At 39.4% G+C, this 25,557-nt stretch overlaps 1 protein-coding gene across 5 annotated transcripts in view; it reads right to left on the bottom strand.

The window, feature by feature from the left end:
- ZNF423 (zinc finger protein 423) overlaps positions 1-25,557 on the bottom strand; it is a 319,075-nt gene that overhangs the window by 5,317 nt on the left and 288,201 nt on the right. For all 5 annotated transcript variants that reach the window (XM_026652711.2, XM_026652714.2, XM_026652713.2 and 2 more), the window contains 2 exons: positions 21,600-21,731; positions 19,558-19,673 (listed from right to left, as the gene is read on the bottom strand). In XM_026652711.2, the coding sequence (XP_026508496.1) occupies positions 19,558-19,673; positions 21,600-21,731 (248 nt within the window). The remainder of the gene's footprint in view (positions 1-19,557; positions 19,674-21,599; positions 21,732-25,557) is intronic.

Below are 25,557 nucleotides of genomic sequence, written 5' to 3'. Positions count from 1 at the left end.
GATGATGGTTTGAGGCCATAAAACATTCAAGTCTATGGTGGCATTGTGCATCTGTTCTGTATTTAGGTATTTCGTACAAGCTGTTTTGTCTATACATTTGAGCATATACACCTAAAAAGACTGTATATTGTATGGGGTGAGGAGATGGCACAAGACTGGCAATATGTGCCCTTCTTGAGTGAAATTCATAAGCCTCCTAGCAGTTTTATACACAGACTGGGGACTCTGATTAAAGGTTATAAAGTCTCTCACTCTAACTCCCATTAGATGAACAGCAACCTCTCCTCAAATCATTTCAACAAAAATTATAACAGATTTGTGTAAAAAACAGCAACATGACACTCAACAGGTGCTTAGCCCATTGGATGACCCATGAATATGAGCACGCCTAGGTATTTCTGAATATAAGTGGATAGCAAGTATTTTACTGCCCACACATCTCTTTAATTCAGCCTGATGAACACATTATCATCTGGCCAGACAGCACACCAGGTTGCATGGAGCCAGGGTAAATGGAAATCACTGTAGTTACAGGCAACAACACAAACTGGAAGTGTTGACTCTACTGATGCTGCAAGAATACAACTGCATGATCTTGTGACATCTAGGAAGATAATGCCTATAAATTATTGTATTTCTCCCAACCAGAGAGTCCTCCAGTTCTCTGTAAGAGCCTCATGGATTCCTCCCCCCGCCATTTTCTTCTCCCTCCTCCCATGATTGGGGCCTCATGCTACCAACCTGGTAGCCAAGGAGGACTGCATAGGATACCTTTCGGAGTCCAACACCACCCCTCATAGAGCAGGATACTAGTGGAGCAATATGAAGACCTCCTTACTGTCCACGTTCCCTCACCTACCCTTTATGGCATTACAGGGGTCGGAGAATACCCAGAAAAGAATCCGTTATTTAATAGCATTCAGTTCTGCCAGTGAGAGTCACATGCACAAAAACCTTAATCTTCCAGTTCAGTCAACAGTAAATCATGCTCCTCAGTGCAAACGCACACAAGAGTCCCTATTTGAATACTTAAACTTCCTGACAAACGCAAGCCAGGATGTCTAAATATTTAGGAAACACTATCTGCAATGTCTTTTTTTTTAATCACAACCTTTGTTGTACTGTCTGAACCCAAAATGATCCAAAAATCTCTCCGAAAATCTCATTTTTATTTATGTATTCGTATTTTATAAATTATGGGTTTTTTCAATTAACAACAATCCATCAATAAAGATCAAACTCTTTGTGCCTTGACTTTACGAAGAGATTAGTTTAGACAGAGGACACAAGAAGACCCTTGCCTCAACCATCAGAGATTATCGCTCCCTGTGGAAAAACAATGAGCCTTAAATTGGTGCTGAACTAATCCTAAACTTGAGAGGCATTCAGGGATGTCATAACCAACAAGAGAGAGCACAGAGGAAAATCAGAAAACCACTCAGAAGAAGAAATCTGATCGTAGAATGAATAGCTTTATTTTATTTTTTTGGTTGCTGCTTTCCCTGTGCTTTAGTACTCAAAAGAAAAATCACCTTTGCACCCCCTTGCAGTTTGTATGTGCTTATTTTTAGAACTGTTTGACAATTATCCAAGGGTCTAAGACTAACAGATGGCCTGTCTTAAAGCCTCATATGTTCACTAGTTTGCACTTCTGACAAACAGTAAATGTACTCAAGAGTGTGCCATAAACAGAGCTGAATGAATACTCAGAACACAATTTAGTTAATACACTTCATTAAAACTGATAGTGGTAACCAATGTTTCCTGTAGAACCAGGTGTTAATTCCCCTTCCAGTTGTTTCAGGTAACTCTTATCCAGTGACACTTATGTGTTTAGATCTTTGTTTTTCAGAAAATACAGTGTTATTTCTTTCCTTTCCCCTGATGTTTCCCCACTATATAAAATGTTTCTAACAAGTGAACTCCAAGTCATCATGGCACTCAATAAAAAAATTGTCAGGCAAGACAGGTTCACATGTTCCCATTTCATTTGAAGAATCCCTTGAAATTGTGGTAGAGGCAAACGAAAGGTGGAATATCCTTTGTGAAAGGAAAAGTCTGCCTGTGTTACTGCTTCCTTCACATCTCAGAAATCTGATAACTTGCCATACGTCAGTCAGTCTCAGTGTTAACACACTTTTGGATTGCACTTGAATGAATGCAGTTAGGGCCCATCCTTTACAAATTATTGAACTCAAGAAAATAGGTCTGGAGGATCTTCACCAGTTAAAAAGCAAAGTTGAATATTTCAAATGAGAAATAAGAATTAAAGTTGTTGTTTTTTTTTGCTAGGTTTACGTACTCTCAGGGCCAAATTCATCCCTCAGTTGTACCAGCAGAAAATGGAACTACTCCTGGTTTACATCCAGGTGAAACTGGCCATCAATCTGAGTTTGTCATCTACATCTCTGTGCACACTAGGTAACCAGAACAGGGCAGCTTGATTCTGCTCTCACTTACACCAGTGTAAATCACAGCTCCACTGAGTGTATGAATGGCATAAATGAGATCAGAATCAGGCTCATGGACTGTAGTCAATGGAAGGATTCAGAACTCATAAAATATTAACAGAAGACAAAAGCCTTATTCTATACACGTCAGTCTGCCATCTACATTTGATACAACTACCTCCTATGATGGTTTTAATCTTTATTGAAATGTATCAGCACATAAGTGGTTTTTTTTAAATCTTAAAAGAAAACAGGAAAAAGTAACTTTTCATAATGTTTATTTTGTGCCTGAATGGCCTGTGTGCATCTGTCTCAGTATCTGGTAGTGTTTCACCTCTCTATCTATCCTGCTTTACCTCTATAGTCACCCTGCTTTTCATTTTGCTATAATAATGTTCTTGCATTTTGGTGACATTTTCCATTTTATTCTCAGTACCACATACACCTCTACCCTGATATAACGCGACCCGATATAACATGAATTCCGATATAACGCGGTAAAGCAGTGCTCCGGGGGGGGTGGGGCTGCGCACTCCGGCGGATCAAAGCAAGTTTGATATAACGTGGTTTCACCGATAACGTAGTAAGATTTTTTGGCTCCCAAGGACAGCGTTATATCGGGGTAGAGGTGTATTACTTTCTCTGTGATGTTTGATATTTTCCACCAGTTACAGCATTTTATTCACAATTACATGAAGTGATTTATGAATTTCAAAAACTTCCAATCCAGATTGTTTGTAACTAATCAGACTTTGACACCTCACCCATCACATTTTCAACCTTCCATTAAGGTAAATAGTGGCATCCCTTCTTTCTAAAGTTTTCACCCCGCAGTTTTCTTCTCTGGAAGCTCAGAAAAAAGCAGGGCGAAATAATAAAAAATTAACTCCTCCAAATATTTGTTTGAACCTGGCTCAGTCTCACATATTCCATTAAATATCTCACCAAAAAGTCTATGTGCTCCGTAGAAAAACCCTGGATAAAATTCTGTTGTGAAAAAGTAAACTGAAGCCCAGGGGAAAAATTTTTTACCAGAGCACTTTGGAAATAAAGACCACTTGAGAATACACTATGAAGAGATAACCAGAGCCTTCTGTTAGAGAGACTAGCCGTAAACACTATGATTTACCCAGGCACCCAATGAAACAAGGGAGCTAATAATACTCGTCTTAGGGGACTGCGTGCCCCTGAGAATTCTACTCACAAATGCAAATTTGCCAATGACTCTGTGATTTCAGTCTATAGTTTGCCATGCAGAAGATCAAAAAGAGCTGTAGGAAGAACCTTACACTTCTTAAATGTAAAGGGAGGTGTACAAATTTAATTACTGTTGTCAGAAGCACATGAAAATGGACTATTTTTAGAACTCCTACACTTACTCTCCCCTCCCCATCATTTCCATCTGACTGAGTACTGGAGTTTTTGTTTATCCAAAGTGTAGAAAAGGGAATGCAGAATCCCAACACACTGTTCTGTTGACAATAGTTGGCCCTTTAACCTCAACTTGGACAGTCCAGAATTTTCTTGGGGAGTTGTTGATGTCTCCTATTCACCAATGTTTGAAGTCCTCAGGAATACTTATGCATACAAAGAGCTGGCTTCTGATCTTAGCTACGTGGGCATGCACCACTGCGCACATTGTAATCATCAGCTCCTGCGCCTGCACAGACAGTAGTTCATCGACTAAACATGCAGCCATACGTGCCTGGTTTGCTTGTTTGTTTTTGCGACAGGAAACCAGCCTCCAAAATTGTATTAATGAAGCCAATATCTTAATTCAAAACTTTTCTAATATATTGAGGCCATGCACTCATCTTAAAAATGTCACAGACACAGACAGACAGTCACAACACCTCTCACTGCATTATGCCAAAGACTTCAGTGGCAGTTCTAGTGCTGATCTCTTTTTATCCATTTACAGGTCCCACTCTGCGTAGCAGTGTTTCAAAATCATTTGTGAGGAGGGAACTATTTTCCTGTAATCCTTGTTAGCTATTGTTTGCCAAAATATGTCACTGTGGATCATAACTTTGTGGATTTATTTGAAACCTATCTGCAGCACATCTTGTTAATGTCTCTGTGATCTAAGGTAAATTACATTGCTGAAGCCAGTTAATTGTTCATTTCTTTGAGGGCTGGCATCATCATTACGGTACTCTTTGTGGTGGATCTTCTTCGCACACGCAGTAATTCAGTAATTTGCGCTATAATCTTGGATTTAGTTGAGACCAGTGCTCATATACTCCTTTTATTCTAAAAAGACTTACAGCCATAGGCATAGTTTGACTTCTGTATTTGGGGGAGATGGGCAGCTCCAGTCAGGCCAATGGGCCGCGTGTGGGGGGCAGCAAATTCTGCACCTCTCTGAGGCTTGCAGTTTGCGGGGCAATGCCACTCGACCCTCCCCATGCTATGCCCACACTTATAGCAGGGGGAAAACATTCTACAGAGAACCTTTTAAACTCATTAGTTGAAATGCACAGACAATAGACAAATGCATAGCTGTGCTGAAGGTACATTTCTATGGGAATAGAAACCAACAAAAACCAGGAAATTCAACATTGAACCTAAAACAGTATCCTTAAGCTGCTCAGTTGTTCCTGGGTATCATAGGAGTCACTGAACAGCAGTTGATTTTACTGTAGCTCATTTGCTGCAAATCTTGGGTACCGTTTAGCTGAAGATGAGGATAAGGAACAGAGAGTTTCAGCCTCAACTATGAGTTTTAACACATTTATTATATTTGGTCACAAACAATGTTAGAGAGACAAATTCTACAGTTTTCACTCAGGCAAAATCCTCATTGATGTCAATGGGAATTTAGTCTGAATGAGAACTGCAGAATTTGGCCCACAGGGACAAATTCAGCACTTGAACAAGCAGGTGCAATAGCACTGACTTCAAAAGAGTTATGTCCACTTACATCCAGGCGACAAAACATCACAGTTCCTTAATCTGCAACTTTTTTAAAAGCTGCAATTAAATCAAATCTCCATCTAATGGAATATTGATATGACAGACTCCATTGACTTGGATCATGGATACATTTTTCTTGAAGGCAGATAAACATGAATCCATATAATTTGGTATGCATGTATTGTTATACCAGCCTCCCATTTGATGTGATGCGTCATCTAGGGTGTATGGGCTCTTTTATTACAATTAAGAACAATTGCAAGTTTCTAACTTCAAAGGTCTCATGTACTAAGGGGTATAAACTGCCCCTAATAAAACAGTTTGTATGCTACAAAATAACAAGGCCTCGGTCTATAAAGTACTTTACACGATTCCTCTCCACTAGTGTATGTGCGGGATGGATATGGAAACCTACAAGCATAATTGTGATCAGCATTCTCCTTGTCTAATTCAGACAAATGAACTCAAAGGGGCTACTTGTGTGAATAAGGCAAGCAGGACTTGGTCATGTGTGTTTAATAATGGGGCCAAAATATTTCTGAGACAAGATGTCTCCACCAAGACACTGCAAGACAAAACAGTGATGAGATAGCATCTTGTGACAAAATGGCACAAAGCCATGTACAACTGTATCCTTGAAAAGGTCCATTTTTCCAACTAACACTGTCAAGTTACCAGGTGTTGTTACTCTTAGGAAAAGCTGATTTCTTCATGATAGCCACTTTATTTTAAAAACCAATCACTACTGACACAATAATCTCTAAACAGGGTGAGGAACAAGAGAGTATATATATATATATAATTTGCATTTATATCCAAATTCCAGTTGTGTATTATCTATCTAAAACGATCTATGTTCTTTGGAGATGTTACAACAATTCTGCATTGGTTAAGTATAGATCAAGTACAGAATACTGCTAAGCATTCCATTCATTTTAAAACTTGCAAAGACAGAGTAAGTTGTTACCTATCGGTCCATTAGAGTTTATTGTATAAATCCAGGTCACTGCACATATGCACTAAGCCTGTATATCAAACATTCCCATGCCATTTTTGTTTAAGGAAACCAGACAATGCAGAGTAAGCACAATCTTCAAACAAACTATGTTTCCTGCACTATTTCTGCTTTTCCATTTCCCCCTGTCCGCCAGATCCAAGCATCACAGAACTGTTTCCTCCCCAAAATGTATTTTGTGACAACAAAGTATTTATTAAGAAACAGTATTTTATCAGCATATTTGCAAACACTTTCAAACTATTTAAAGTTACTTTCAAAAAAGTGTATTGCTTTGGGGTGGCTCCAGTTTTAACCTGGAGATACAGTATGTCTGTGGGTATATTAAAACTCCCAGAAAATAGATGGTTAAAATGGAAATACTGACAGAGCTTTGGTGGCAAAAACATCAATGTTGAAACAACTCCACTGGCTAAATACAAACCCAGAGGTAAAAGAGCAAGTTATCGAGCAACTTTTTAACTGCTCCACCTCCTTTTGTTCTCTGTGACCCTATCTATCAGAGTACCCTTCTTCCTGACCTCCCACTATGCCTGCTTCACACAGCTCACCATGGAGGCCTATACTATAGCCACCAACCTTCCAAACTATGAGAACTGGATAGGACCTTCTCTGAAGCCAGTCTGTACTCTTTAAATCAGATGGCGGGGCTGCTGCTGAGCAATGTGAGACACGCCAAGGCGCTCCTTTCTTGTCTTCTCGGCCCAGCATCCGGGGATGAATATGTTATTTCCATAGCAGTCCCATGTCATGAAACCCTGGGGAGCCAGAGCCTGGCATTCAAACCCAAGTATTTTGCTAGCCAGCGCAGAGATACACCCAAAGCCTTTTAATTTTTAAATGCAACTATTTTTACAATACCTTCTAATTGTAAAGGTATCTGAAATCCCCATGAACGTCACAGCATTAGGAAATATCAGTATGACTGAGATCAATCCAGGATTTTGTGTGTTAAGTTTAGGCCTCAAAGCTAAAACACACACACATTATTTTCGAAGTTTGTTGGGATAAAGAAGATGGTTGCCATAAACTGGGAAAAATAATATAGAGGACAAAACAAACAAACAGTGTTTTCCCTCCCTCCAGCTGTTTTAAAATCAAATAATTTATTTCTGCTGGATGTAAATTTCAGATTTAAATGAAATCCCAAACCCTAAAGATACCACATAGTGGAGTCTACAGTAGCATAGTAGCACTTTTAATTTTGGGAGGTGGAGGTTTAATATGTTGTAGTATTAACTATTAACCTTAAAGTCTATTGGAAGAAATAAAACCAATTAGAAGGCGGCTGACAATATGCACATATGTGTGTATCAGTCTCATACACAGAGTTAAAAATACCTGGCCACTGAAAAGGATTTTCTCAGTCCACTGAGGTTCAGCTATGTTGAGATTGAGATGTTTATTTTTTCCTGCAGCAGTGTTGGGAATTTCTTCTAGAATATTTTGCCATCTTGCTTTTAAGTCAGCAACATATCAAGAACCTTATTATACGTAGGAAAACCCTGCAATTATGAACACAACCAATATTTCCCTCATCTCTCCCAAAAAGAACAAAACCAAACAAACCCAAACCATAAGTTCAAATACTGCTGGTCTAAAGGCTACTGTAAAAAATCCAGAGGATACATTCATATTAACTATTACAAACATATCTATTTGCATACAGACTATTACTGATACTGATGAATCCACTAAAATGTAATTCCAAGTCCACCAGCATCTGTCCTCTTCTAGAAATAAAGTTAATGCTTGTCAATACCTGTGAGGCTTTAGAATGTCTATTTCCACCGAAGTAAGGTTTGGTTTTCGTTCACTTTGCAAAAAAATAAAAAAATTAAATAAAAATAGCAAATGCCTTTTCTTTTAAAAAGGTCAAATTGAGCTTTTTAAAGAACAAGCAACATTTTAGCAAGCCAGACAGGACAAAAGCCAATCAGATAAATGGCCTGTGTAATGATTTAGAACGAAGGATGCCTCGGGTTTCTTGAAAGGGTTATAGTATAGGTCTTGGCACAAACAATCTGATATGTTCAAGCTTACCTCTCTTTTACTGCAGACAAGAAATTCACTAAAATAGATAAATAATGAATGTGGCCAGGGATCTCTGCTGGTACTACGGCTGGTTCTGCAAGATGCTGGAACAGAAACACAGAATGCTCCATGTTTTTGTTATTAATGAATCCTTGTTCTCCTACAATAAACACAGCATATTTTATCTGAAATGGCTTCTGCAGCACATACAATATAAGTTTCAGCTCTCCAAAAGTGCCAGCAAATTGCAGAAAGATAAGTTACAAAGACATACCTAATTTGCTGTGATGAATTGTGTGCATGCTTCAGTGATCAAAACTGCAGCTGAGACCTATTATATTTAATGATCTAGACGTTTCTTGTGAAAACACTCTGGCATATATTGTTATGTCTGGACAAGCAACCTAGTTTTGCTCTAGCAGCAAGCAAATGAAGGGACTGCTCTTTCAAAAGCATGCTACACACCAGTTTCCATGAGCTATTTAACCAGAGAGGTGGAACAAGCTCCAGTAGTTGCTTAAATTATGTGAATGTTCTGCCCCTTCAAATGTACCACTCCATGATCCTTTAAAAACCTCAAATCGTTCTTTAAAAACTGTAACGACACCTACAGGAGGAACCAGAGCTAATCAACTATCAGACCACAAGCTATTTGTTACAGTAGCTGTTAGATATCCCCTCTTCTTTCCCCCAATGGATGGACAGAGGTGTAGACACAGGGGGAGAATTTGTAGAAATTTAGAGGAAAAACAGCTGCTCAGTTTTATTAGCGGTCGTCTAATTGCAGGTCTTAAGAATTTGCTACTTGAAATACAGTCTGGGACTAAAGTATGGCTCTGACAAAACACCTCCATGCTGGGAAAGGGGAGGAGATTCACTGCCTGAGCATCAGTACCAGGAAGTATTATGGTTCGGTAAGGCATACTACCTCCTGGGTACTGGAGGGAGAGCACTGGGTACCAGGACCTGCTTCCCCTTTAAATGGACTAGCCAGTGCTCATTCAGTTTTATCAAGCTAGTCCCCTCACCAGCAGCAGGTGCCAGCTGTCCTCCCCACACTCCCACCTGCACCTATCACTCACAGCCCCGCTCTGGTTAATGAGTGTCTCCTGTGTGAACGTGCAATGGGCGAAGTCAGGAAAAGGTGTTTCCTGTGACTCCATACAGAGGCAGGTATTATTTGACCCACAGAGAGAGATGATGACCTTATGATTAACATACAGGCCTAGGAGTTAAAGGATCTGGGTCTATGTCTGGCTCTGCCAAAAAAATTCCTCAGTGGGTTTGGGCAAGATACTTAACCTCCCCCCCCCCCCGATTTGTAAAACGGGGATAACACCGACCTAGGAAAGGTGCTGCGAAATTTAATTCATTACTGTTTGTAAAACACTCTGAGATCTGCAGATAGAAGGTGCTGCAGAACTATATGTTAATTTTTTGTATGGATCAGAGGTTTCCAAACAATGGGGCGTGCCCCCCCCCAGGGGGGGCACAGAGGATGTTCAGGGAGGTGAGTGGCAAAGCCAGGTGGGGCTTGGGCCAGCCCTCCATGGCAGGGTGGGAGCACCAGCTCCACCCCCTGACTCACCTCAGTGGGCCACCCAGCTTGTGGGTCAGTGTCAACATCCACTGCGGCTGCGCCACTTTGCGCTCCCGGCATCCTCCACACCCAGCGTTGGCTCCGCCCCCAGAGACTGTTGCACGCATCTTGCCACACCCTGAGATCCCGAAAGGGGCGGGGAAGGTATTGCGTCTATTTTTGTCTGGGTTGGGAAGGCACAACCAAAAATTGTAACTCAAAGGGTGGGGCTCAGCTCACAAAGTTTGAAAACCGCTGGTATAGATGATGATGACTGATAATATTTGTCCCTACAGAGTCAAGAGCTAGTTCTCCCTCCCTCCCCAGTCAGTCTGATTTCCAATGCTATCATTCATTGTTGAACAAAGTGGAATGAAACACATGCTTGTGAAACTGTCTCTAGGAGCATGGCCTTTAAAGTACCATTTCATTCCTCTGCTGAGCTGCTATATTCTGTCACACTTGTAATTTGTGATAATGTGGTAAAGAGTGAAGAAAAGGTGTTGGTTAATTGTTGACATAACAAAATTAATTTTCCATCCATAAACTTTTTCTCCTCTCTCCTGTGAGCTCTGATGCAATGTTACTGACTGGCACCGCTGAAATGCCACCTTGCATTTCTCATAGTTAATTTCTCTCTAAATGTCATTAGTAATTGTTATTGCCAGACCAGAGAGTGCAATCTGGTCTTCCAGAAAAAAAAAATCCACCTTTCATTTCTTCTCCTGGGCCGTCTCCATTTGGTCATGAATGGATATTTAATAGTAAAACAGTCCAATGTACTCATGTCTTCCCGAGCTAAGATCAAGTGTAGTACCTGGAAGTGTATTTATTTATTTATTTATTTTCATACAGTATGAATGGATCTTTATTCCACTGATATGAGTACAGAATTGTTTATTCAAAGGTTTCTCTAAAACACTTATTTCAAGAGCACTACCAAGTCCTATTCAAACAGAGTCCATAAGTTATCAAAGGAAAAAAACCTTTAAAGTATGCAAGCACACTTTCCCCGGATATATGTTAGGAGTACATCAATTATATTTTTTTGGGTAAGCAATGATTAAAAATAAAATAAGAGGCTTTTCCATCAATCATATTATTCTTTTTCTGTCATATATATGAAATCCCTTTAGTAAAAGGGATGTGGAAACTCAAATCTAGCTCACACTACCTATCTAGGTAAGCACATGGTCTCCCTCACTGTAGTATTGGTAAGAGGCATGTGTGTTTGTGAGAGAAACAGACAAATTTTGCACTTAGTTCTTGAAGTGTTTAGATCTATGGACACTATCATCCCTTGTGGCAGTGAATTATATAGTCTAGGTCCAGCGCTGGTGAAACTTCTCTTTCCAGAGCTCCTGTGCCTCTCCCATTGGCTGGCAGTTTCATAGTTCTAGTGGAACATAGGTGTCATTGGAAGCCATGATCACAGAGGGAAAGGAGATCTCTCAGGTACTTAGGGTCACTTTCCAGGAGAGTTGTGAATATCACGACAGAGCCCTTGAACTGGACAATGTATTCAACACATTTGTCTGGGTGTGCACGTGCGTGTATATATATAACCACACACACACTTGTCTGTCATAGGCTTTACTTTGCAACATATATAAATTAATCTAGCTCAGAGTCAGATTTGTAATTCCATATTCCTTTAACCAAAGGCATCTGAGCTCAGAATTGTCATTTGGACGTTTCTGACTAGGGATTGTGCTTTCAATAAATACAACTGATGCACAGACATTGTCTCTTGGCTGCTTACACTCATGGCCATCTGTTAGGATGGCATGGTGCCTGCTCAGAAGTTGGTTGGACCCTTGCCCTAGGGCATAGATGACAAGCAACAATGGGTTTAGATGGGCAGCCTGAATAGCGGTCCCAAGTGCCATCTCTACTGTAGGAAGTCCCTTCTCTCTGCCAGCACTGCCACATTGGAACTACATGCCTCCTTTCACTTGATCACACATGTTGACACTTGGGTGCACTTCAGTGCATTAATGACTCAACCAATGGCTTTCACCTGACACCCTTTTCTTCCACTCTGCATCACTGCTGGGTATTCTGCACATGCTAATGTGAAGTTATGTACACTTTGTTAGCCAGGGTGAGTCACACAACAGCATTAACAGTATTTGAAGCAGAGGGACTTTTTATGGTACAGAACAGACTGCTGAAATACCAGTAATTTCCAAGCTCAGTCTCAGGTGAATCTTTGTTAGCCTGAGAGCTCACACTGGATCTTGCTGAAATGACACAGGAGATGCCGTATGATGCAGATGCAATTTTTTGATATGCTGATCAGAATCTTCTTTGAGTAACTAAAGGATAAATGATGTGTACCTTAACCAAATCAAGACACAAGACAATTCAAGATCTCTGCAACCTTCTCTGTTCACAGCTAGAAGGGGGCAAGGACAGTGAACAGGCAATACATGATCTGTTTGTTCCAAGATTCTTTGCCATTGACCCCTGCTGTTGCCAAGAGGTCATTAGGCATCCATTTAATTATTCACTTGCTCTGTACATTCATTTTCCTAAGATGTTACCATTCAAGTGATAAAAGAAATCAAAGCTGTCATCTCAGAGACCAAAGAGGAAGTATGTTAAACTCTTCATCCCCTATCCTTGGAGTTGCTGTGGCACCCAATGATGCCTACTTGATTATCAATTCATCGTACTGAGTGAGAACAAAGGAACAGAGACTGAAGCAACAGATTTTGGAGGGGAACTGGGAGCCAGGATGTGAGGTTTTATTCTAAGACACAAAGCCAGGCCTCCTCTTTCACTGGTATCTGGAAGACAGACTCTATTGGCAACACACACAAAAAGCACCAGAAAACAAGACAGAATGCATTAAATAACATATGGACCAAGTTATGCACCTTTCTGGAGAAGTAGTCAATTGGTGCATGGATGTCAATGTTTTCTCTAAACATGTCGAGTCAGTCCATCATCTTCAGCACAGATTACCTTCTTGGCAACCGATGTGCACACAGAAAGTGTAAAGTCTTGTTCCATGACAAAAGCACATTGCCAAGCCACAATGAGGAACGTAGTGGCAAGCACTCTTGGTTTCAGAACTAGGAATAGACTCTAGATGCCAAGTTACATATTAGTTGGTACAGAGCCAATAAGTATACTCCTCAATAACTCATGCCCATATTTCTTAAATTTGGTAATTAATGATGGGCTTCACCTGCACCAAAATAAGAATTTAGAGCCAATGACATGTTCCTCCTCAACTGAGCATATACCTGCATTCAGAAAACCAGAGACCTAACAATAGTTTTCTTTCCAATCTTGACAATATACCACAAGCAGAACTTCCTTTTTTGCAATACGTAAAGGATCTGCAGTCAGACAGACTAAGTATGATGGGTATGTGCCTAAAGCACTTTTAATTTTTAATTATTGTTAGTTATAATTATCTGACTGAAAGCCCAGTGATATGACTGGAATGGGTCTTGTTTTTCTTGTAATTTATTAGTTTTATAACTAATAATGATTAAACATTAAAAACGCTCCAAGCACATTCGCTAATCAACTTGTTTTAACACTAACCAAGTCTGCTAGCGTACTGTCTGGTTAATTTTCTGATTTTAGAGGAAGACTGATGTTCTGATAGCAGGAAAAATGTATGAATTGCTAGGTCTTTGAGAGCCCACCAATAGTTGAAAGACAAAGATGGGATTTCTGTTTTAAAGAAACACACACCTCACTTGAAAAAACAGCAAAATTATGTACTGAATTAATTAATGCTTTCCACCAAATTAAGAAAGAATTTATTATGGGTTGTTTCCAGAAAGAGTCTCCTGGGGTTTAATATCCAAGCCAAGCACAAACTGTAAAACACAGCACAAGGATCATAAAGGAAAGTGCTACTTTTTTGCCACAGTCACAGGTCAGGTTCTAGGACAGTGTCTTTTTTTTTTGAGCAAACGGTACTTCACGAGGTATTTTGTGAAACCTCCTCAAACAATTCAGGCCGGGATTTACATCACTGATGCAACCGGGAGCTTTAGTGACAATTTCTGAAATGTTTGCATGTATAGAGGGCTGTTTGGAAGAGGATATCATAGCATTTTACAAAACGTTTAATTAAGCCTCACCACAGCACTGGCAAGTAGGTATGTACTATTGCCCCCATTTTCCAGACCTGAAGAAGAGACATTAAATGCCCAAGGGGACAGAGTGAAATGATAAAGCCAGGAACAGAACCTAGATTTTGTAACTCTTATATTTGTGCATTGATTACTAAGGGTTAAGCTGAGCTTTTGGGTTCAGCCCTGAGAAGGGGGCAGAATGCAGCTGTGATGCTCCCAGAGGAAGAAACTGGGCTTCTGAAAGGTTCAAGTCCTGCCCTCTTGCTCTGGAGGGCAGCAGGAGCTTTGCTGCAATTCTTTTCAGGGTGAAGCCTGGTCCCCCACTAATACTCAGCCAGCTCCACTGGCTGCTGGACTGGAGTAGAGCCATGACTTCCCTCCACTCCTCACCCTGATCTCCTGCTGTACCCAGAGCCACAATTGAAGGAAAACTGATGTGGCTATACAGCTACACGCCCCTATCTGGCCCAGTTAGACCAAGCCACAATCGAGCCCAAGATTATTAGCATCATAGGAATCAGAGATTTATTAGATTGAGTAGATCCATTAACAGGGGCAGGATATATTCCCTCTCTGGAGGACATAGATATTTAACTGATAACACTCTCCATTATATATGCAAAGACTGATTATAATGATTTTTCCCCTTTAAAGAAGCAGTTTTAGAGCCGACTCCAAAGCCCACTGAAATCGATGGAAAGGCTCCCAGTGACTTTGATGGGCACTGGATCAACATTAGTGAGAAATCATTGTTAATGTAATGAGTGCAGCTTGTGTGCAGCAATTTTTGCCAGTTTATGGCTTAAATCTGCAGCTTTTGATATACACTGAAAAGGAAAAAAAAATGATGATGCTAGCCAATGAGCCATGGCATCCTCTTTCTTTCTGATGTGTTGACATTTAAAGAAACTTGGAACTTAAAATTACAGCCAAATCTTCCAGTGAAGCTCCCTTAATTCAGTGGTTTGACTTATCTTCAAATCTGAACAGAAAGGAAAGCCTTTCTTTCCTAGCAGGCACCTGAACACCTGCACTAGGAAGGAACTGGCAGGTACCTTGTTCTCTCAGTACCTGGATTATTTGTGTGTTGTTTATTATATCCCTTGCTTTAGTTTTCATCAATTGTAATCATTTAGAGGGAAACGGTATGATTAGCAGCATAGAAGCAAACAGCAGGAATTAATCCTTTAAATACAAATATTTTATTGGTTATGCCACGGCTCCTCGGAAAAACAGTGGGGCAAAGAGCACAGATGAAAACCCTCTTTGAGTTTCCTCTAAAATCACTATTCATTCACAATTTGCTTAATGCAATTCTTAATGCAAGCAATTAAGAATTTAGATTTCACAATTCTGCTTAACAACACAAGTTTAACTATCAACACCCAACATGTGTCATGATTTCAGTCTGTCTTCTAACTTGGCAGGGTTCCCTACTTCAGTATAAGTCTAAAGACTACCATTGCAGTGGGCAAAGTACTTTCACTAGTTCATTTCCAAAGTATGGCTGTGCTGTACACTATTTCAGCTTCGGCAGGGCAGTACATTAAAGGCACACTCAGCAGCTAATGATTAGTTTGTAATATAGGTCCTAGAGATCATCTTCTGTTTCACAAAGGCTTTTTTCGTCTCTCTGTAGTATGAATAAGGCTAAATCCAATTTTCATTTAACTCCTGAGATAAGTCTACACTTGTTTCATTAAATACATTTCAGAAGGCAGAACGAAGTACTACAGAACAAAAGTATTATAGGTTATGTGTAAACTTATTTCTATTAAGTGTCATTAGATGGAAAAAATATTTACCAGGCATAAGACTTTCATCACATTCATAGATATCTAAGCGTGACTAGCTATCATCCTGAGTGTTCAGAATGTATAATATTGCACTAATTTGATGCAAAATGCTCAGTATAACCACAGAGCTACTATTTTCTTTCACCATTATTTTCCACCTAGAATGGCATGTTCCATTGTTTTGTATCTACCCTCTCTTATGTGGGACGTCTTTACACACTATATATCACAATGTATTTATCCTTACAATGTTTTCCATTTTCCTTTTGATGGTGGAAGTGCTGCATTATTAAACAAGCAGGACCAAATTCTATTCTTTGTTACACGGGGGTCTATGAAGTTACTCTGGAATTACATCAGTGTAACTGAGAACAGGATCTTGTCTTTGTGGCTCCTACCTGACTACCTGCAAATGTCATGCTACTGATGCAGCAACTTGAATTTTTTTTCCAAACTATTGAAATGTGAATTTGAAATGATAATCTCCTTTCTAACATGGTCCATATATGCCCTTTATGTCACACTATACCTAAGGAATCTGCTTAAAAATAGTTACACAGCAGCAGGGCTAACTTATGGCATGCCATTACATTTGCAAAATTAATTAGTTTTTTCTCCCAATATATGCCCTTCTCCCCACTCTCCTCCCTTTTTCTTGCCCTCTGAAATCTAAGGGATAGCTCGAGCATTGGCCTGCTAAACCCTGGGGTTGTGAGTTCAGTCCTTGAGGGGGCCACTTAGGGATCTGGGGCAAAATCAGTACTTGGTCCTGCTAGTGAAGGCAGGGGGCTGGACTCGATGACCTTTCGGGGTCCCTTCCAGTTCTATGAGATAGGTATATCTCCATATATTTATATTTAAAGGGGCACAATGGAAAGTTTCTCCTTGTAATGTAATATTAAGATTTCAAAAAAATACAAGTAAAATAAAATAGAACAGGTCTGATTCTGACTTAAAATGAGTTATTCCTAATTTACACCAGTGAGAAAGCAAGATTAGAATTGAAAAGTCAGATTCATCAAGCATAACTGTTTGATGGACGGAGACTTTAACATACAGGAGAAATTGCAGTGCTAAGAGACTAAAAGGTCTATGCAGATTAAACTGTTATTAGCAGCTAAACAAACTGGTTCACTAAGTAATACTAAATCTTCATTACTCAACTAGCAGACAAAAATTTAATAAACAGCCAAGGAATTTAAAACAGGCAACCTACAAATAAGCAACTGATGAGTTAATCATCCTAAATAAGGTTGCCAGTTCAAAAGTCTTCCTAACTAATTTATTCACATACTCTGTGCCTTGCTTGGCTCAGTTATTTCAATCAATAAAAGCCCCTACTTCAAGTAAACACCCTATTCTGAGTCACCACTAAATTCACGAGTAAAGCTGTGTAGTTAAACATTGAATTTTCATTCAGCCAACACCATTTAAAATTACTTGTATAATTATTATGAACACAGGAATTTTAAATGCACACAAATCCTGTGTAAAAACTGGAAAATTACAATTATGATTCAAATTTATCTGATGAAAGCTGCTATTTGCATAGATTTTGCTATGCACAACACTTAAGAATTTGAACACTATGTAATTAAAATGGTTAATTGCAAAAAGCAGTTGGTCATTAGGACTATAATTTAACAAGGTTCTCTGTATTTGACCATCTGATTTAAAAGGTTAATGCAGTGACCTAGGAAGCCACTGCACCCATTTTAATTGTGCTGGCATTTTGACCAAAGACCACTTTAAAGGAAAAAGGGGAGGAAAAATCCAAGCTCGCTTTGTGAGCCAGTATTATCTTCTAAAACCTACACAGTGAGAAATCACAAAAACAAAATCTGCCGACTTTATTCAAATATTAACAAGGTATAGTTAAAACTTTTGTACACTTATGCAAATGAGGTTGCTAGAACAAGGGAAAGAAGAGGTTCCCCTGGGAGAAAAAAATATAAAATCAACAAAGTGAAAAGATCAACCATCCTTCCACTGCATGACAGCACGACACAAGAGGCATCAGCTTGGGAATTCAGCAAGATAAATAAAAACCCTCCAAAGTTTAAGTAAATCATGGTTTATAAAGCTAATAGATTTAAATGAGGCATACAGTATCCTTCTATAAAAAGATTACATTTACCAGGGGACAGTAGCAGTATTTTGGCAGAAGTGCTAAACAGGTAAAATATGTATGATAAGGAAGGCCAGACTGAGAACCTCTGTGTATCTGTTTAAAAGTTAAAGCTCTGGTAGCCAATTTTTCTATGTGATAATTAGATATGCAGGGCTTTTCTCTGCTGCTAGATTAACACAAAGTTACAGCACTATGGCAGGTTCTCTGCATTTCAACGGGTTTAACACTGAAGGTCAAAACTTAATTTTAAGCATAATTGATTCAACACTAACCTGACCTATGAGGAAAGATTTTAAAAACTGGGCATGTTTAGTCTTGAGAAAAGAAGACTAAGGGGGGATGTGATAACAGTTTTCAAATATGCTAAGGGCTGTTATAAGGAGAATGTGATCAATTGTACTCTGTTCACTGAAAGTAGGACAAGAAGTATTGGGCTTAATCTGCAGCAAGGGAGAATTAGGTTAGATATTTGGAAAAACTTTCTAACTCTCAGGGTAAAGCTCTGGAATAGGCCTCCAAGGGAGGCTGTGGAATCCCCATCACTGAAGGTTTTTAAGAACAGGTTGGACAAACACCTGTCAGGGATGGTCTAGATTTACTTGGAGATTTACTGCCTCAGAGCAGGGGGCTGGACTTGATGACCTCTCGAGGCCTCTTCGAGGGCTATACTTCTATGATTCCCAACACTGCTCCTGAGAACTCCTCCAACATTAAGTGCTAAATTCTATCTCTTCAGCCAATGCGTGCAGTAGCAGCAGAAGGGGTGCAGTTGCCCCTGAGGGAGCTCCCAGAGCCCTTGTGCCTGAGGCAGACCTACTGCCTCCAGGAGGGCCAGGGGAATCTAGATCAGCGCAGTCTTTTGAAAAAATGCAATGCATACTTCTGTCTGCAAGTGTGGAGACAGGAACGGGGGACCCCTCACACACACACTTTGAGAAGGCTGAAATCAATGGAGCTACATCCACTTATGCCAGCAGTGAAATTGGACTGTAGTGCCTAGTTTTAACAATCTGCTACACACTACTATGCCTTTGCGGCTGTGGCTGGTCTGATTAGAATTCTATGTTCAAGTAGCACGTACATTTTGCTCTTGTACCTAGATAGGTAGGATCCCTTAACTTTTTACTTAACACTGGGGAAGGGGGGATGTCATAACGTTAGTTTAGTCTTTGTGTATTAATCATTCCCTACATTATTAATAGAGAAAAGGAAATTATTTACATAGTGCTTGATGTAGACATGTCAGTATGTAGCAATGCTACTGTCAAGAGAAATACTCATAAAGAATCATGATATCTGTCTTGTCTTATTTTATGCCAGCCAGGCTCAGAGATCCCTTTCTCCTGATAGCACCCACGGGGAGAGAGAGAAAGAGAGACTAGAAGAGTTTGCTGCTATTGCAAAGAGGGAGGGAAAACCATGGTTATGCATTGATTAAAGAAATGGTCTAAAAGCTGTGCAGTGATGAGAGGGTTATTACATACAAACAAAATAATTGCTGTCAGTTTGTATTTATTTATTTCAAAAACATACCTGAAGTTCTGTCTGAAAGAAGAACTTCTGTGGGCACTGGGAACAGTCATAAATTTTATCCTCCTGCCCGTGGACTGCAAAGATATGCTGCTGCAGTTTATTTGCCTGTACAAAAACTGAAATAATACAGTGTGATCAGAGATTAAGTTTGCTTTAGGTAACTTCTGCCCTAAATTTGCTGCACATTTATTATGGCTGTAATCCTAAAAGGTCCAATGATATTTATCAATAAATCATCAATATTTGTGTTTCAGTACAATTATCCTGCAAGAGTGGACAATATTAATAATTTAAGTTTTAAAGAATAATGTTTAGCTTAGTTATAATAGACTCTAAATATCATATCGATTTTTGAAATTCCACCATAAAGTCACTGCCATCCATTCATAATTGGATGAACCCAAATCGAAAAAAGGGTGTCACCTCTTTTGCAGGGAGCTGTGAGCCAATCATAAGTGCATGAGATTTATTTATAATGCAGGAGAATTGGACCAGTAGAGACCTAGGGGGTTAATCTAGAAGATGTGTGACCAATGCAACATTTCTGGCAGACTACAAAGGAAGTGTGAACCTGCAGATATAGTCTGTTGCAAAGACAACCTGTATAACTATTTTGTCGATATAGAATAGAAGAGATAAGTGTAACAGTATTTATGGTATTAAATCTTAAGCACTTTTATAATTTTGAACTGAAAGTAATTCTGATTTTGTCAGGTAGAGTTTGGAAATCAAGCATGCTGAGTTTATGATTTATTTGGTTAAGATAATTTCTCAGCCTACTTCACATCTCATTTAAGATCAATGTTTATGGGTTCTAGACCTATGCAATATGCAAAAGTAGCTTCTTACTAACTGAATTTAAAGAAATACTATTAAGGATTTACCAGTACTTCATAGCATGTCTCAGAGGCTAAATCTACACTACTTGGTAGGAGTGTAACTGCCCTGCTCATGTACACGTACTCATGTGAGCCTCACTGAGCGAGCACAGGTATGAACAGCAGTGTAGCTGCGGTAGCATGGGCAGCGGAGACATGGCTTAGCCATGCAGGGTAAAAGACCTGGCTGAAACTAGTTAGTACATACTCAGCATGGCTTAGCTCCCGTGGCTACAGAAAGTACGTGTACACGAGCTGAGCTTGCAGTGTAAACATAGCCAGAAAAGGACAAATTAAGTTCAAAACTACAAATTGCAGTCTCTCAAAATGCAAATCAAATCCTGAGAGGTCATGAGCACCTGCGACTTCCACTGAAGTTAAGGGGAACTGCGGGTGCCGAGTGCCCCTCATGATTCAATCCTTTATTTTTTACTTAGCTCATAGTCACACATGTAGGAAACGAAAGACAGAAGTCATGTACACATTCAGCATTACTTTAACATTTCGCAAATACAAGTTGTTAATTGCAATTTTAAAAAGCATATAGAGCAGGTGACAACAGATCCTACAGACAGTCGCTTTAACCCAGATCATCCAAATTTGCTTTGCAGAGACAGCTTAAGGTTAACTACAAAAGATGGATAAACAGCAAGATGTTAGATATGTGCTCTACACAGAAAAAACAAGACCTGGGCATATGTATCTGAGGGCAGATTCTGGTCTTACAATGAAAAAAATGAATACAGCAGTTGTCAAAACTATACAGTTTTAGGGTTTGATCTTACCAACCCTTTACTCACATGAGTATTTCCACTGAGAACTGACTACAGGCTACTTGTGTATGTAAAAAGCACTCACATGAGTGAGGGGTGCACAGGAGCAGGTCCTTACCTCACAAGAAATGTGTTTAGAAATGTACCCAACAAATGTAATTTTAAAAGGGCTGTAATTAGCTTCTTGAGCTTGGGAACTGATAAATGGTGTCAAAAAATCACAGTGCAGTTCTTCATTCCTAGCTCCAGTTTTAGACTGGTGATATTTTAAACGTTTCCAAGCAGAGCAATTTTTCCCAAGGAATGGAATACTGTATTTTAAAAATCCCCTGTGTGTCATTTCTGGATCAAGCCATGCACACTGAGGCTTGTCTAGGTCTTACTGTCTTACCTGTGAAACAAACAGGGCATTTGAATGTGCCTCCCATCCCCTCAAAGCTGTGCTCAATCAGGTGACACAGAAGCTTTGCTGGAGAGTCAAACATCTGGTTACACAGCTTGCACTCATGATTGATGCCTTCCTCTGCAAGGTTCAAATGATACAACTTGTTAGTGACACAGCAGATTAGTGTCTGAAATGCAGCAGTCTGCTAGAAATGGTAGTGCTGGATTGCACAGCTTCAAGGACCCAAAGACATTACAATTTCTGTGTCCCTATTACAAAAGCACACACAGTCACTTGTACAATGTATTCAGGTGTACAGCCGCAAGACAAATTTAGGGGCATTTATTTTCAGCTGTGATGAAAGTGATGCTGTGATCAAACCAGCAGTAACATATACGCCTGTTTACAGGCTTGTGACAATATTGTACCTTTGCACCTTGCATCTTACCACAAAGGCAGAACATTGTTCTCTGGATATCTATTATTAAACATTCAAACAGCATTTAAAACAAATTGAACAGTGTGAATTCAACCACCACTACCAGAAAGAGTGAAATCCCATCTTCACCTCAGATTATATTGCAAGTATATAGGAGGAGAAGAGGAAACTAACAGGGAATAGCAGGAATGCAGGGCTAACTCAGCCTTCATTTTATATGTAATGCCTTTTTTAGGTTGAAGTGAGACCACTGATGGTATTTAAATGGCATTTTTAAATTGACTTTCCCTTTCATATATATTTGTTTTGAACAGACCTTTCATGGAGATGTTCTGAATACAAAGAACCTATTTAAAAATCCCCTTAAATTTTGGTTTATTAATAGATAAACTTTCACTATTATTTTTATTATTATTATTTTTACCAGCATATTAACCGAATACATTAATTTGTCATTTTTGGAGTTTTGTGCAGTTAGGACATATTGTGAGATAGTGGAACAACATTTCAAAAGACTCCCAGAAATACAAATGAAATAATCTGTATTTGGGCGGGGGGGAGGAGGGAGAGAAGCAGGGGAGATACCTGTTTTGTGCATGCCAGTAAATATGCCAACATTTTTTACAAGTGTTTTTTGTAAATACCAGCCGAAATTTTGTCTTCCCCGTTAGGACATTATATGCGAAATTCTCATGAAAATATATTTAAAAAAAATCAAGTTCTGGCCTATGAGATATGCATTACTTTATGTCTTCATCTCAAAATCTCATCTAATTTACATTTTTAGTTCCAGAATAGCAATAAGTGATTATAGTGTACTATGAAATAACCTCCTGCTAAATGTATTTGCATCCTTCAAATAATTTGAGAAAGAGCATAGAAAATCTCTGTTGATAATTGCTTTTATATTACCTTTTTATAACCTTAAAATGGCTGAACAGAGGAAAATTATTGTTTTCCATAAGGCCTCTGAAACTTAAGGAATCTCAAAGCCCTTACAAAGTAACAAGTTAAATAACAGTAGTATGGTAACAGTGAAGGCAAATGGAGCAGCCATTATGCACTTGTAAATAGCTCAGACACACACACAGCCTGCATATTAGAACCTGGCTTTTTGTTGAAAACAGGACTAGCAGGGGAGGGTTGGTGGCATGCAGCTGGAGAGAATTCCCAGAGTACATGTGTCTTAAAGGGCCCTAACCTCACCAAGAGGATATTAAAAAAAATCTGTACGTGGTGCCTTGTGCAGGAGTGAGCTACTGCCTGGGCCAGTATTAGGAGCTGTCTACGCTGCTCCAAAAACAGGTAAGCTCCCGAAGCACTTATAATTGGTGCTCTGTTCCCCATACTGCATGTGACACATACAGAGCAGAGAGCAGAATGCTGATGACAAGAAATGCTTGAGGAGAAGAGGCAGCATCAGTGAAGCATGAATGGATAGCTCCTCCCACTGAGGGGATGCCAGGCACCTCTAACATGTAGGGCACGTTTCTTTACCCTGATCTGCACTATGATCCTCTATTCATAAAATGACTGCAGAATATGCAATAAAGGCCCCCACAGTGTGCATAGCCAGTTTAGACTGGAGAGGGAAATGCTATCCTTTTTCTTTGTAATGTTTCATGGAGAAAGAAGAGGGAGATTGAGGGAAGTGGGGGAAAGACCGACAGATGGGATGGGAAGGAAGTAAAAATAGAAAAGGGAGACAGAAAGGAGGAGAGAGAAAACACTGGTGTGAGTACAGAGGCCCAGGACTTCAACTCTCCATTCTGACTACTCCAGAAATTCTCTAGACGGCCAAAACCGAGAGGTGGAATATTTGTCAGAACTCAAGGATTCTAATTTGAATTTTTTTTAATTGCTGATCTGCACAGCCACCAAAGATGGGCAGATATTTAGCATTTAAGTATGAAAATATTTTTAAAACTTCCTTTCTCCCAATCTCCTGTATTATCCAATCTGGCTTCCTAGAAGAGACTCTTGTGTGCCCAGTTTCAATCCTGTGCAAATCTGCATAGTTTAGTGATAAACCCCATGGGGAAAAAAGGCAGGGAAATGGCTTTGTGATGGAGATGCTGTAGAACCCTTAACCAAATAGCTGTGAACAACGACAATACAGTATAATAAACATGTAAAGTACAAAGCTGATACTATGGTAATAGAAAGGATTTCTTCAAATAGTAAATCAGAGAAATCATGTTTGACATTCACTTTCTAACTTCCATATACTGTATTATTCAGAAACCCATTCACCTGTGATTCATATATAGCATATGGTCCTGAGTGAGCACTCATTAGGAAAAATGTTTCCTTTGTGGCTAAATACCTATAATTTCAGCAAAATTAAAAATGTGAAATATATGTAATATTCAATATGAGACTGAAATTATATTCTCTGGGTCTTCACATGTTTAATTAGGTAACACTGATTGCATATTTTCTTGGCTGATCCCTGCAGTATTTTACATAGTTAAACCCATAACAAACTAAACCTGGAATGAAAAATAATAAAACATAATAGGTTCCTGCAGATCTGGAAATTTATCCCACTCGAGGCAAGACCTTTTGATTTGCAAATCCACTTCTGAATTATAAGGCCTTCTCCTCACCGGTGGGGTTTTGATTCCACTCCCACAGGAGTCCATTATGTATTTCTTGTGTCTATAAAACCATCCAGGAAGAAAAAATGGGGATTGGGCGGAGGGAAAGTACCCTGGTTAGCACGACAAACATTTCTCTATTCATGCATGTGTATCCTAACTATGAAAATGCCCAAAGATACAGAGAGAACTGCTGCTACAATCACTCTCTTCTCTCTGGCATTTTAATAGAATTTTACATAGAAACACAGAGTATGCATAGAGATACAGGTGTATCTTTGGAGAATAACTTTCTTGAATTATATAAGATCACATAGGCACATGTCAGACAGCTTCATGGTGACAATACAGTGTCTGACAGCCAGCACACCATTCAAGCATGTGCTGGTGGGCTCTAGTAAAAGAAAACATGCCATCATTTCCCTCATTTTTATTCCATTTTTTTAACATGACAGGCATCCATAAGAGAGTCCCACATAACTCAAGTGAATTATGCGGCCCTTCTCATTTGTAAAATAAAATGCAGATTTTTGCTGCTTGCTTTGCTAGATCTTCTCCCATTTCTCCTTAAGTGTATCTGTGTGTGGATCTATTGATTTTAACACCAATCAAGAATACATTGCAAACAAGATTCTAAGGTTTCTTTCCCTTTCCCCCCCAAGCTCAGAATAATAAGCATTAATTTTACACTTCATTTCTCAAAAAAATAATAGGATGTGCTCTTGTTTAAAACAAGCAGGCCTGCTGGATTCTGTCAGGTTGAAACTATGTCAGGCCAAAAGAGGAACAGAGTGCTTTGTGTAAAAGTATCATGGGGAGATGATAGTATCCTGTAATGTTCTCAGTACCTACTTTTGTCTCCAAAAGCATTTGATCCCTGGCAGACACATACTTATTTCCATACTGGTCTTGAGGGAAGCCAGTA

Source organism: Terrapene carolina, unplaced genomic scaffold, assembly GCF_002925995.2.
Source record: "Terrapene carolina triunguis isolate 2854851 unplaced genomic scaffold, T_m_triunguis-2.0 Scaffold130, whole genome shotgun sequence".
Lineage (NCBI taxonomy): Eukaryota > Metazoa > Chordata > Testudines > Emydidae > Terrapene > Terrapene triunguis.
This window is presented reverse-complemented; position numbering and strand designations above follow the sequence as displayed.